The 14,356-nt window shown below is 36.3% G+C and overlaps 1 protein-coding gene across 1 annotated transcript in view; it reads right to left on the reverse strand.

Moving 5' to 3' along the window:
* Positions 1 to 14,356, reverse strand: part of SNX29 (sorting nexin 29) — a 101,773-nt gene that overhangs the window by 23,292 nt on the left and 64,125 nt on the right. Inside the window, exon 20 of the mRNA XM_053957206.1 lies at positions 8,044 to 8,183. Within this exon, the coding sequence (XP_053813181.1) occupies positions 8,044 to 8,183 (140 nt within the window). The remainder of the gene's footprint in view (positions 1 to 8,043; positions 8,184 to 14,356) is intronic.

Genomic DNA, 14,356 nt, shown 5'->3' on the forward strand with positions numbered 1-14,356 from the left:
TCTGTAATACTTTCACTATTACCCATCCCTGCAGGACTAAGTCCTTTCAATTGTACTTCTGAACACTCAAACACTTCTGACTCAGTGGTGCCTTAAAACTGCAAGACTGAGAAAATGCAACTGAGAGCAAGAAACTGGGGCCAAAAGGAAGAAAACTTCAAGAGACATAAACAGATTCTTTCACCTGAATAAAACTTATTTGCATTGGGCACTGCTGGCAAATTTAATAAGACCACCTGCTGGAAAAGAAACAACCTATAGAAATGCAGCTGAGAGAAATAAAGAACTAAGAAAACCAAACAGATTTTCTAGTCCTTTTTACTTTAACAATTGAGAGGAAAATCAGCAACTACGAAAATAGTTTAAAATATATCAAAACATATATTCATATATTCAAAATTTTGACTTTAATTTTTATCTGACATGTAAAGGATTACAATGTTTTGATACAAAAGGCATATCTTGTTGGTTATTCTACATGCCTCATGCAAATCATTAGGGACTATGCAAAATATTCTTCCTGAACAAAAAAAAAGTAATTTAAATTCCAGTGAGCAGTTACTTGACTGCTAAGTCCTGTAAAACTACTAACAGGAGAACCAAGTTGAAGCAAATATTTTAAGTGCTGATGGGTATTTGGAATCTATTTCCATCTGCAGCAACTCTCTGAAGACTGTGACTGCTATTAATGTTATTGCCATGATACCCTTCCCTAACTCAGGTCAGAGGTGCTAGAACCTGTTCAGACCATTTAAAAAGACAAACTACTGGTAAGAACAAAATCAGAGGGTGCAGGACAGCTCTTTACCCTGTGCAAAGCAGTAGCAGAGTCACAATAAATGTTCCCTGACAGGCTTGAATAATCAATGGCAATGTGTGTCAGTTGTTCATGTCCAATACAAAGCTTTAATTATTTCACAAATCGCCTGTCAAAGCCCAGGTAGATCCATTGTAAAATGAAAACCTACAATCATATCCTCTTCATATGTTTGGATAAAACCAGCTGTATAAAGCCAAATGCTTCTAGTATGCCTAAAGTACCAGTGTTTATCCATAGGTCCTTACTATATTCAACCCCTCTTGGTTTTAACATCAAGCATCCCATGTCTCTTTCTTCCGGCATTTTCTTGCCCATTTTATCACTCTTTCTATTCCTCCTGATGTATTTTTTTTCTTTCTGCTTTTCTCTCTCAACTGCTCAGAGCAGGGAAAGGAAAAATTTAAGACATTTGAAGAATGCCATGTAATACACATCTTCAACTTCAGCATGTGCAAAACCACAGAACACAACATAACAGGCAATTCTTGCAGAAGGGAAAGAGATGAAAGTTAGAATTTTCATATACTTTGACCAAACAAATTTTGCCCTACTTCTTCACATTTCACTTAGATCAAAACATGCATGATGCTTTTTTTAAGTCTGATGTCAAGCATCATAGGTTATGAAAGACTAAAACCAAAACTGTCAGTTACAAAGTGAGGAATGCAGAACCCAAGAATAACAGTGAGACAACTCTATGTTTGTTAAAAACAATCCATTCAAATTCAAGTTTTTTAATTCTACCATCAACAAAAATTCCACAAAAGAATATCACATTTTTGCACTGAAACTTCCTGCATTATCTAAACCTGATAATCAAACTTTAGATATCCAAGATATTTTTACTTCAACAATCATCAGTGCTTGGCAACACAGTTCAACTGAAAGATAAATATTGTGTAATGTCTCTACATTAGATCAATCAATTAACATAGCAATAAATTAGTTTCATTAGCATGTTTCAGCCATTAGAAGGTGCTTTACTAATTAAAAGTCCCATATTTAAGCAAATGCTATTTCCAGTTTGTTCATGTAAATTTTATTCCAGAGTGCCTACTGTACCCTCTGGGAGAGCTCACTGCTGTTACACAGCCAGCTGGGCTGTGCTGGGGAGGCACTGGAGCCACGCAGTGCCCAGCTGGCAGCACAGGCTGCCCCCTCGGGGCTGCAACCCAGCACCAAGCCGGCCACAGCCCCGCAGGGTGCTTCAGCTAAGTGCTGCCATTCATTCTAAGGCACAGATATGTACCCTGATAGTTTTAAGAAGTCTCATGCCATCACCAAATCAGTTTTTGAGAAATCAACCAATTCAAAATTGTATTTAAAACTTCCTTACTTTGCTTCAATATTTTTTTTACAGCATTTCAGGGATTGCTTGTTTGCTTTTCATCTTATTGCTTATCTGAAGATGCAATAACAGCACAAGAGTCACACCTCTATCTTCACATGCAAATATATTCATGTCTGTGTATTCAAAAATCTTATTGTAACTAATATTCATGTTTCTGTGAAAAGGTTTAGCTTCATTCTTTACACTAACACTGTGCCACATCTAATGTACGTGACCTATCCCTTGCGGGGATGAAGTTATTGAATGAAATATAATTTTTGCACCAATCTGTAGTTAACTTTGAGACTGACCAAATGTTTTTCCCTCTAAAGTATCTCAAAACTAACTTTGAAAGGGTCAATTGTCAATTTCTTTAAAATGAACCCAGAAATACAACATTCACAGGTGCCTCACAGTAACTTGCCTAAAAGATTTATTTCATTTCTACTGGGCAGCAACATTTTAATACTTGGAATGGTATTGTAGAGAAGTTAATGTTATTTTTACCTCATAATACCTCTAATATACACATTTAAATGCTCTCAATGACACACTGACAGGTGCAACTGAAATAGAGATGAGAAAACTACCAAATACAAACCAAACCAAAATTCTTCAATTCCTTCAGAACAAACATCTATTCTTCCACAACATTTTAACTTGGTTGTCTGCAAGACCAAAAGCAGATACTTGGCTTTAAACACTGTTTAATGCTAAATAAATCCGAGAGGAGTATTCCCAGGATGGCATTCTTTTTTGAGTTGCTGATTGGCTGGCACTGAAATTTGCCTATCAGTTTCTCTCCATCACATTTCTCATAACACTACCTTCCAAGAGAGTGCAAGCATTTTACAAAATGAGAAAGAGGTAGAATTTTTTTTTACTACAATTTAACTTGGTGACTCAAAGACAACTAACACAAAACACTTAGGAACACAACTTCTGCTATGAAACATGCCCCTAGTAATGTCACCCAGGGGAGATGGAGACAACATATTTTTTTTAAATTACAGTCCTCTAATCATTACAAAGAACTCATGACTCCTTTGGTGTTCAAATATGTCCTGCAGACAACAGAACCTGCTGATGATTTACTGAGCAGATTCTCTGCTTTTGTTAAAGCATCTGTTTGAGCAGCTCCCACAAGGGAATAAATGTCCAGCTTTGCAGCTCAGCAGAACATAAAATTGTTATTTAGAAACCAGTGTAGCATGCACCTGTGGCCTACAACATGAGATAAAAAAGTACTTAGCACAGCAATCTGTGAAAACATTTACCAAATTGTGTTTATACCATTCTTGCATGTATTTTTATCCAAACAATGCACAAGAACCAGCAGAGTGGCACTGTTCCTACTGAAGAGCTCTGCACAGCTACCAAGCGGAGTCTGTGGCAGGAGCTTCCCGTGTCCAGGCTTTGTTTTGCTGACAGGTAACAAACATGGTGTGAGCAGCTGTAATTTAGCCAACACTTCTTTGTGCAGGGTGGATGTAAAACCCAGCTCGAGTTAAGATTATATTCCAGATTTACAGAAGATTTGAGGTTGGAAGGCACCCGTGGAGATCACTGAGCCAATCCCCACAGGGCTGCCCAGGCTTGTGTCCTGTCAAATCCAAGCACAGAATGTCACCAACCTCTGGGCAAACTGCTGGAGGGTTCCATCTCCCTCACAATTGGGAAAAAAGGGGGTTTTATTATTTTCCCTGCATTTCAGTTTGTGCCCAATATGAGGGCATTGTCAAGAAAATCTCTTTAAAAAAATGAGAAAAATTGATACAAAAACCAGAGAGATAGAATATTGGACCATCACTGAACTTTAGAATTCTTCTTCCCAACTTTTTAAAGCTTTTAGCTTCTTACATACTTGAAATAATACGATCTATATAAAGATTTATATTGAAAGACTCAATTATATGGTCCAAAGAATTGTGATTCTTGTTGCCAAAGATCCATCCTGGTTTTATATATATTTACGAAGAGCTCTGTATATGTGATAATTTTACATATTGATAAAAATGTGATTAAAACACAACTGTACTTGTTATACTCAGCTTTGTTTATCCATAATGAACCAATCATAAATGCAAATAAATGTTCATTTTAGTAAGTATTAGCAGAAAGGCCCTCACCAGCTAGCAGATGTAGCGATCTAATTCAGCAGTGCCAATTCTTGATTTAGGTTCTGCTCCACATGGACTGAAAATTTATCTTTTGATGTCAATTTTATTACTGGAAAGAATTTTTTATTCAGCATGTAAACAGACAAATTAGTAGAGTCAGAATTGACATTAAGATATGAAAGTGGACTATAAGGGAAACTCTGACCAATCCTCTGAGCTACTGCAGTATCAAAACTGAAAAAGATACAAATTGAGATTACAAGTGGTAGAGACTGACAAAAGAAAAAATACATCAATGACAGCTCACAGCACAAGGATTCAGAACAAGAGACATTTCCACGAGTCACCACGAGCATTTGATACCATGATGGGAAGAAATGTAGCAAACTCATTCACATTAGCTGAGTTTCAAAATAAAAGCAATTCTTTCCTCTGTAAGAGTGCCAGACTATTTCATACAGATCAATTTAAATATTTTTCCTTGTCAGATCTGTGCCTGACTGTATGGAACCACTGCACTTGAAAGGGAGGACTTCCCAAAGGAACAAACAATAAAAATTATAGGCAATATTCATTAACAGTAGATTTAGTCTTAGAGATATTAATCCTATGTTCTGCTCATCATAATCATATTTTAAGACCACAATCAGGTCTTAAAAGTGATTAATTAAAACTGACCCTGTAATTTCTATCTACAGGATGCCTAATCAGACATAACCTTCATGGGATTTTTCATTTGCACACTGAAGCCTGGTCACGTAATATTGCAGTGAGAAGAAACTCTATAAGACCAAACTTTTTTTTTTTTTATTTTATATTTCATTGCTTCCTAACAGACAGATCTAATGCTCTGGAGATTTTTTTATGCATATCAAGACTGTAATTTTTTTCCCAGACTGAGGTACCACTACTGATTACAGCACAGTCCTACGACTAATACCTCAATATTTTGTAATTACTCCTTCATTGATAAAGATGCAAGCAACTGTACATACATTTGTGCTACAGAGGAAAAATTAAATATATCTGAATTTCTGTATGTATTTACAGTATTTTATAGCAAAATATCATTAAACCTAACAGAACAGAAGAATTGCAAGTACAGTACAAAGGTTACAACTGATTAAAGTAATAAACAATTCACAGACTCTAAGGTATTTCAGGTCTCCTGTTGATGAAGCTCAAAATCCATTATGGAAGGATAATACTGGATAATTTGGCAATCTGAAGTGGAACTGAAATGCATTTTCTTTCAGATGCTTTTTAAACCCCTAGCTGTGCCAGGTCATGATTCTCAGATAATAAAGGCCATAGAGAGTTCAAATAGCCTAGAAATGATGGCACTTGCAGACACTGATAGAAGGAGCACATTTTAGAAAAGTTCTTTTTATTAATGTAATGCTGCTGCTGTAGCTGCAGAAGAGTCTGATATCTCAGTAGTAAAATGCATTAAAAAGCTATTTTGTCTGCTGCTTTAGATGAGGAATGTAGTTATTTTGCTCAACAGCTGAATTTTTCCAGAATCCCACTAGTATTCCCAGAAAGAACTACCTACTCTAGCCAAGAGAGAATGCTGATACATTTGGTATATAACAAAAAGTTCTCAGGAAATAATTCACAGATACATGTAGGAACAGAGTCTCTGCCATAATGGCCAAATATCACAGAACATTCCAGCCCAATATCTCACACACCGTGTTAAGAATTATGAATTTTTATTTTTTAAATCTCTAAAAATAAAGAGTTGTTTTGCCACCTGTGGAACACCCACACCAGGGTTAGCACCAGTGCAGTGCATCACAGAGGTGTTTAGGAATGGGTGATAAATGGTGTTGGCCAATTTCCTTCAGCAATTCTCTCTCCTTAGAGGTAACTGCATTATTTTGTATCACGATGCTTCACTAACTAAATTGTACCCCTACAATATTGGGATTTAAACGTGCTTCCTTCTCAATAAAACTCTGCTCTTTCTGTGAAATTGATTGAATCTCTCCCTACATTACATTTATTAGAAGAAATAGAGTTGGAGGGTTTTATAACAGGGAAATGGTGCTCACCCAGACTTGTGCAGGAGTGGCAGAACCCATTACATGGATTGTGATTTTTATCTTGTCCTGTTCAGGTCCCCATACCTGGCACTTCTTTTAATAAACAGAAACATGAGACCTAAATTCTACTTATACACTTAGAAAAGAGATAAGACTAAGTATCAGAAAGCAATTGTTTAGGGCTGAGGAGTTAGAGGACACTTTTTCTCTTTTCCTGTTTTAGATCTAAATGGCCAGGAGATTATAAATATACTATTCTTGAAATGTCATTTCTCAGAACCAAAAAATAGTGTAATAAATTACCTCTGTAGCAATAGTGTATTAAGATTTTTAAAAAAGCCCACAGGAGAAGGAGTATAATGGCATTTACAATTACATTTTACAATTGCAAATGTATTTTGTATTTGCCCCCCTCTTCTTTAAAAACCAAAACTTAGTACAACATAAAGGATAACTTCTTCAAAATCACTTAACAAAAAGCTACACATGGGCCCCTCAACTGGAACTTTAAACCATTTCCATCTTTCCAGCCCTCAGTCAAATTCTAGACAATAAGTTCTTAGGAAGCAAAAGGCAAATCTCTTAAGAAGTTTTCCCCACAAAGATCACTTCACCATTTATAACACCATCAGCAAGTTGTCTCATCAAATTGATTTCAAATCCACAGAAAAATTGGAAACTCTTGAATGCCACGGAATGCATCTTGGCATTCTTCCACTCATCTATTACATTTTCTAATAAATAGAGCTTTCTTGAAATGCAATTTCAACTTGAAAATGTGACACACTCTAAAAAAGACCAGGCAATAATACAACTAAATATGTGTGCTGTGATGAAACATATTCATTTGAAATTGGTCTTGAAGCTGCAAATGAATCCACCCCTGGATTCACAGACATGGATGCACAAACCCTGTGCAGAGGCTCGTGGGCAGCAAATTTCACGTGAGGACTTACTGCAAATGAGTGTTCAACCTATACATAATTTGTACAGGTGTAGGAGTAAAAAACCATTACACTGAAAAATTACTAGTGAAAGAACACGACTTTCAAAAACAAATCTTCATTAGTATTTTTTCCTAAATAGTTTTAAATATTTACAAATACATGAAGAAATCAGTTTAAAGTGAAAAGGGACAGTTTTACCAGATTATACCCCTTGTGTGATGAGATATCAAAGGGTTTGAGATACTTAACAGACAACTGTGAAGTATTTCTGGACATATTCAACTTTAAGATTAATGAAATCAAAATGTGCATCAGCAGACTGCAAAATTCAGCTAAAAAGAGTTCAACAGCTTGACTTTTTTATTTGGTTAGTAAGGACCCTAATAGTGCTCTATCCCCATCCCCCAAAACAAAAAATAAAAAATAATACCCTACACAAGCAAAAACAAAACAAAACTACAAAAGACCAAATAAAATAAATTGAAAATACCTAATGTTTGAAGAGCATGTATGGATGCAGATTTTAAAGTCACTTAGATATTTCTGAAATCTTTACACTGTGATTTTCATTCAAAATCACCATTTAAATAAACAAAAATATACATCAATATGTCATATAGACATTTAAATATCACAAAAGCACCTGCAATATGAACAGGAACCTTCTATTTAAAAAAAAGCACTGATATAAAGATTTTGGAGATAATGGCATTATTTTTTAAATTAATCTGTGATGAAAAAACCTCAATATTTTCTTGAGTACTTGACAGATACTTACAGAAAAAAGGGCATCAGCTGAATAAGTGTCTCTTTTTTGGGATTGGCTGTGAATTCTGGCACAGTTTGAATAATTTTGTTCATTACATTCCTTAGGTAATTTTGTAGCTGCTTGCGTCGTTCTTCCACAAACTTTGCATCCTAAAAATAGAGAGGAAAAAAATATAAATGGCACAAAGAACATGTTTCTCAACTTCATCATGTAACTAAACAGTCCTGGTAAGCATAAAAATCGCTCTTTTGATGATCTCTGTTATTATGGCTATATAAATATGTTGGAAATATGCAAAAGCCCCTTGACTCTGTCCTTAGAGATAAAGGAAAATCATGAATCCTAATAAAACTTGTTTCACAAAAACATCCACTGACAGGATGTCAGATCCTCTCTCTGGCAGAATCTGTCTTCTCTGGACCATAAACCACTGCAATCTTAGAGAGGCAGAGCAGAACAGCAGCACAGAGGCTGTGGCATAACAATTTATGCAATTTTTTGAGATCCAGAATTACCAGTCTTGCAGGAGCAAATGCTGATTTACTCCCACAATGTCTCCCCAAATCATACTTTTCACGTGTTGGGTACACAAACTCCAGAATGGATAATTATCTGTCCAGCATTTTTATGTTATTAAATTCTTATTTTGTGATTATGTCTTCATATAGTAGATTTTTTTCAATATTATATCACAACTCCCATTAAAATGTTTTACTGAAGTTTCAGTAGCATTTTAGATCCAGGATTTTATACTATGTTGGCCCAAATAAATAGACTAGTTCTACAAACTCCACATTCTGCTGATGGACCTAGAAGTTAAAAGTTTATCACAACCAGCAAGATGCCATGCATCCCATAATGTCCATGTTGCTGAAACCTTTTCCCTGTGAGGGATGACAATTACAGTGGGCTATAATCTAAAGGTGACACATTTCCCAGGAACAGGGAGCTCTAACAGGTTTACAGTGACATCAGGTGCTGGATGCTTTATGCTCCAGCCAGAGTGCTCTCGGGCGGGCTGGCACAGCTCACCTGGTTTAAATGTCACAGTATGTTCTTCAGGCACAAAGCCAAACCTATTATTAGACAGCTACAGCTCTCAAAAACAACCATTATCTAAAAGACGTGTCTATCCAACCTGTATTATTTATGTCTGTAAGAAAAGGCATTTGAAATGAATTCTTGTTTCTTGGGGGGGGGGGGGGGAAGAAAACCAACCCGCCAACAAAACACCATAAATACATTTGACAACACTGAATAAATTCATTGTATGGAAAAGGTTCAGCCCATGCTGCCATGCAGGGAATGCAAATCTGAAGGTTATTGCTTCCCTAGATAGAACAGAACAACACCATCAAAGCAAGGATCCTCCTTCGAGTTCAGGAGGAATTTGCTGTAGCATTCCTAGAACCTTCACTGACATTTTGTTCTGTTCTTCCCTCTCATTAGAAGTTACCAGGAACAGGCATATTTTTAGGAATAACAAATCAGACATCATTTTAGGGACATAATAGAGTCCCCTAAGATGTAAGAAACAGCTGAAGACATCCATACTTACAGACTTCAAATCTTAAGCAGTGCTTACGTTGTTTAATTAAATTCATGAAATTCCAAGATATATACAGATTTATTTTATTTTTGTTTTCTACATATGAACTTACACAGATTCCAGTCCTATTTCAACATTTCAGTTCTAGATTAATACATTTCACTCAAGGTAGTAATATAAGGCAAAAATTAATGTATTCATTAACCAAATAAATTAATTCAATGAAGGTCTAAGTGAAAACAATAAAAGCCCTACATATTATATACTTTTCTACTTCATTTTTATAAGTCACATGTTTTTTCAGCAACATACACACCAGTTGTGTTGCAAGTGATTTGAAACTCATCCTTTATTAAACCAGCAAAGCTGTGGTGCTCAACTCCCCCCAAGCCCCTCTGCAGGGTGACCTGTGCAGTTCCCAGAGCTGAGAGCAGCTGCTGCTGGGCCGGAGCAGAGCAGAGCTTGCTCCCTGCCCTGCTGCAGGAGGACAATGTCTGGAACTGAAGCCTATAGAAGCTGTCTGGAACATTAAAGAAAACATTTTAATTCATGTTGACACATAATATTACCATAAAATGGAACTATAATAATAAATAAACATTGAATAGCACTTATGTTACTATTTTTTTTTCTTTTCCTTAAGGTTTTTGCTCCCACTGGATTCTTTGGTGAGGCTCAAGGAACAGCCTTGTGTCCCCCTCTCTCCTCTCCGAGGATTTAAAGCGCCACATCATCCCATGGGAGGGACACTTTGCTGCCACCAGCCGCGTGGGGATGCAGACAAGACGGGGACTGATGGGAGATGTCTGGGAAGATGAAAAAGTTTGTGGAAGAGCTTTGGTTCTGGAAGCTTTAAGCACATGAGCAGAGGGGACGTTTGGCACCTGAGCCCATTTTGGCGTGAGCCCTCCTGCCCCAGGTGCTGCCGGGCTGTGCCGTGGGGCAGGACAATCCTGCTTTGCTCCATGAGCCTCTCCCAGGGCAGCCCCAGGGGCAGCTCAGAGCCCTTCCCAAGAGCTGCCTCAGCCTCACTGCACTTGCTCATTCCACTGCCATCGCTTCTGCCAGTTATGTTTTCACAAGAAAACCTCCACTGTTAAATACCACATTCAGCACCATTTTCAGTTCTAAAGTGTTTTTGGTCACAAATCTTTGACAACAGTATTTTCAGTGAAATAATTTCAATTATGTTTAAGTTTTCTCTTAAGCAGAATTTGCAATCCTTTAGTATTACTTCTGTACTGCATATGTGCTTAACAAAAAACACGATCTTTCACAGGAAGGACTTCTGTTATAGACATAGGGGCCAAATGCTGAATGTAGGTACTTTCTATCCCTTATGTTACTCTAAAGAGTCTCTTTGACTACAGAAAATAATGGCACAAAGGACTTTTCTAATTAAGACTGCCAGAACACACTTAGGGAAGGCACTTTTTGCTGTTTACAGCTGAACAAATTAGTGCTTATAATATGGCTATTTTTCTGACATTTGTCCAAGAAAAAGACAAATAAAATAAAAACCCAGCCTGAAAACAGTTAAAAATGTTCTTTTACTCTGACATGAAATTGATCTGTAAAACAAACACCAGGCAATCTACCATGAAATTCTGTACCATGTACTAAGGTTCGTTGTCCTCAACAGAAGCAACGTAAACCAAGGTCAAAATGATTCAGCTCCAGGTCTGCACTTTATCATTAAACGTGCATTTTGCAACAGCAGGTCAGCTACTCAAAGCAGTGATTTTAGCACAGAGTTGTTACTGCCAAGCTGTTGCAGTAATAAAGAGTTTTTGTCACAATATAGTAAACAGAACAACTGGTAACAGAAAAACAGAACTGGCTCAAAGCCTGGCCAATTTTTTCAGTCTTAAATTATAAAAAGGTACCTATAACCTTCTTTTCATTGGGCCCAATTATCCACAGCAGAAATCTGGGTAGTACTTTACATTCCAACTTGTAAACAAACACCTACTTTTATTTACAAGCAAAAAATACAGGGAAAATTTTTGTTTGAGGTTTGTATCAGTGGCACCCACCCCCTACTTTTAGTACATATCTTTGGTGATTGTATGAGTTGATACAAGTCTGTATTTGCATATGTACTCACACAGAAAACAGCAAAGATCTTCCCCTAAGGTTCCATATACACATTAACGTAGACTTGATGTGAATGTACTTTGAGGACAAAGTAATTTTGTTAAAATTACAAATATATACACTTTGCAAAAAACCTTTGCATTTTCACATTATTAAAGGTTAGATTTCGTAGTTTCTTTTCTAGGGAAACAAATATATACACAGAACGATAAAGTAACAGTACTTAAATAAAGACCCACTTTTTCAGTGAAGTTTTTTAGGCATATTTTCTAAAAAAATAAAACTGCTACTGTTTCTGCACTAACTACAGTGAAAGTAATTTACCACCCCACAGTTCAAGAGCACACTGTTTTGATTAAGAGACCGCAAAAATTCAGTTAACAAGCAAAAAACTCCTTCAGATTACAGAAGCATAAAAACACATCTGGTAAAATATTTTTAATCTGAAATTCATGTCTACCGAAATGTTGTATGAGATTCTTTTTGACTGATAATTTGCCATGTTTCTTCTGCCCATGGCAAAATGCTAGTATCAAATTACAAATCTCTAAAAATTGTAATAGATAATGGGAAAGTTAGAGACTCTCAACATATATTAGAAGATGATGTTAAGGTGTAAAACTAAGAAGCAGAGTCTTGATGTACCACATTTTATGTCATGTTCTTTTGCAGTTTTTCATTACAAGCCAAGTTCATTCCCACTTGCAGTTTAAATTGTTTCACACAACTGCTGGTCTTTTATACACACTGCTAGTATGGAACAGATGGTGAAACATTGGTATTCTTCATTATTAATGGGACAGCTCACTTAAGATGTTTCAAATATTTTTCCAGGAGCTTTTGGAAATGCTATGATTGCCATGGTTACCCTGCCATGATTTAGGGACAGATAAAACACTTTTAGATTCTGGGCTTGGTGCTGTTGCAATCAACATCAAACTCACTGCTCCTGAGGTTCTAACCGTAACTTAGCATTTAACCAACCTCCTGCTGGTAGCACTGGGGAAAAGAGAACCCAAACAAAACCACACAACAAAACAGCTGAGGGCTCAATCCAACTCAATTAGGATAAAAGGAAATATGAAATAAAAGGAAATATGCCTTTAGGACTTTAATCAGCCTCTGATACCACACAATGCATCCCATCCTAAATTAAGCTGACAACAGTGCTATTCAAAGTTGAACCTGCAAATGAAGAAATGAACTCATTTCTTATGAAATGTAGCCTAATATTTTCCACCATCTTAGCCAACCAGTCTCAGCAAAATTATTATATCAGTTTTTATCTATTTATGAGGCACCAAATGCTAACCTCAAAATGAAGCTAGCAATCTTCAGCTGAGATGTGAGCTAATTAAATATTCAATTGCTGAGTCATTCTCACAAGTTTGCAATTAAAAGTTATATAGCAAATATTCACTTTACAGACTGACACCTTTGCACAGGTCACAGTAAAATATAACTTCAGTACATCTGTCCTTAAGTAACTATTGCATCATAAAGCTTTTAGGAAGGTACAGTTTCCAATTCTAAATATACCAGATGCCACCATATTACACAAAAATAATCTCAAAATTATTGAAACTACATAAGCTTAAAATTTCCATCTTATTTGTATTGCCATATTCTGTATGGCAGAACCAGGCCAGCGTTATACAATATAGCAAGAGGATACAATACATGAAATTGTCATTTTCCCCATGCCAGTGTGAGATTTTTTGTCCATTTACTGTTCAGTGGAACAAACAGCAATTTAAGAGGATGAGATACAAAGAAGAAATCAAGGAACTGTCAAGTTTTGGAAAGAAATCTATTTTCCTTTAAACAGAGATTTACTACATAACTGTAATTATTACTCTGTGTTTCTCTACTAAAATAGCTGATGTATTTCCATCTCCAGCTCTGGGTTCATTTCAATGGTACCAGAAAAGTGCTTTTAGATAAAGTAGTTTGAAAAAGGCCTTGCTGCAAACACGGCCAGTAGCAGACATGCTAAGTGTGAACTACAGTCCTGCAATGCCCTCAGTCAAGCACCAATTTATTCAAAGCAGCATTTTAATCAGTAAATATGCCAACAGAAAAAAGAAAGCTCGAGAATAAATCTAAAACTGATCTCTTTTTACTGTTGTGGTTAATGCCACTGTTAGAAAAAGAACTCGGTAATGTGATGCTAATAAAATCCAGTGTCATCTAAATATTTTGTTATTTAAAGACATGTGCCAACCATGTGTTAATTTGTCAACTGGTCAGGAATCAACTGTTAATTAAAATGCATCAATAAAAAACTGCAGCAAGACCCCTAGGGCTCTTCTCTTGCTCAGCTATTGAATAGGGAAACCCTATTTTTGTTTTCTCCTCAGATGAAGTATTAGCAGTGTACCCTGTAATTTTATTCAGGAGATTCTGCAAACTACAACACAACAGTTCATGAAATTGAGATCCATTTCTTCACTAGCCTGTATTACAGTAATAACTATCAACAATATTAGTTAAAATGTGTCTCAGTTCAGTGCTTCTCTCCAACACTGCAGTTTGCTTTCCTAATTTCATTCTTTAATCTGGTTGAAAATGCCCTGAAGACCAATAAAGACAGACTCTGAATTTAAAATAACAACAAAATAACCCACCTCAAAATCCTTTAGAAACATGGTACGTACACTGCTTACAATGTACAAG

This window comes from Vidua chalybeata, chromosome 16 (assembly GCF_026979565.1).
Source record: "Vidua chalybeata isolate OUT-0048 chromosome 16, bVidCha1 merged haplotype, whole genome shotgun sequence".
NCBI lineage: Eukaryota > Metazoa > Chordata > Aves > Passeriformes > Viduidae > Vidua > Vidua chalybeata.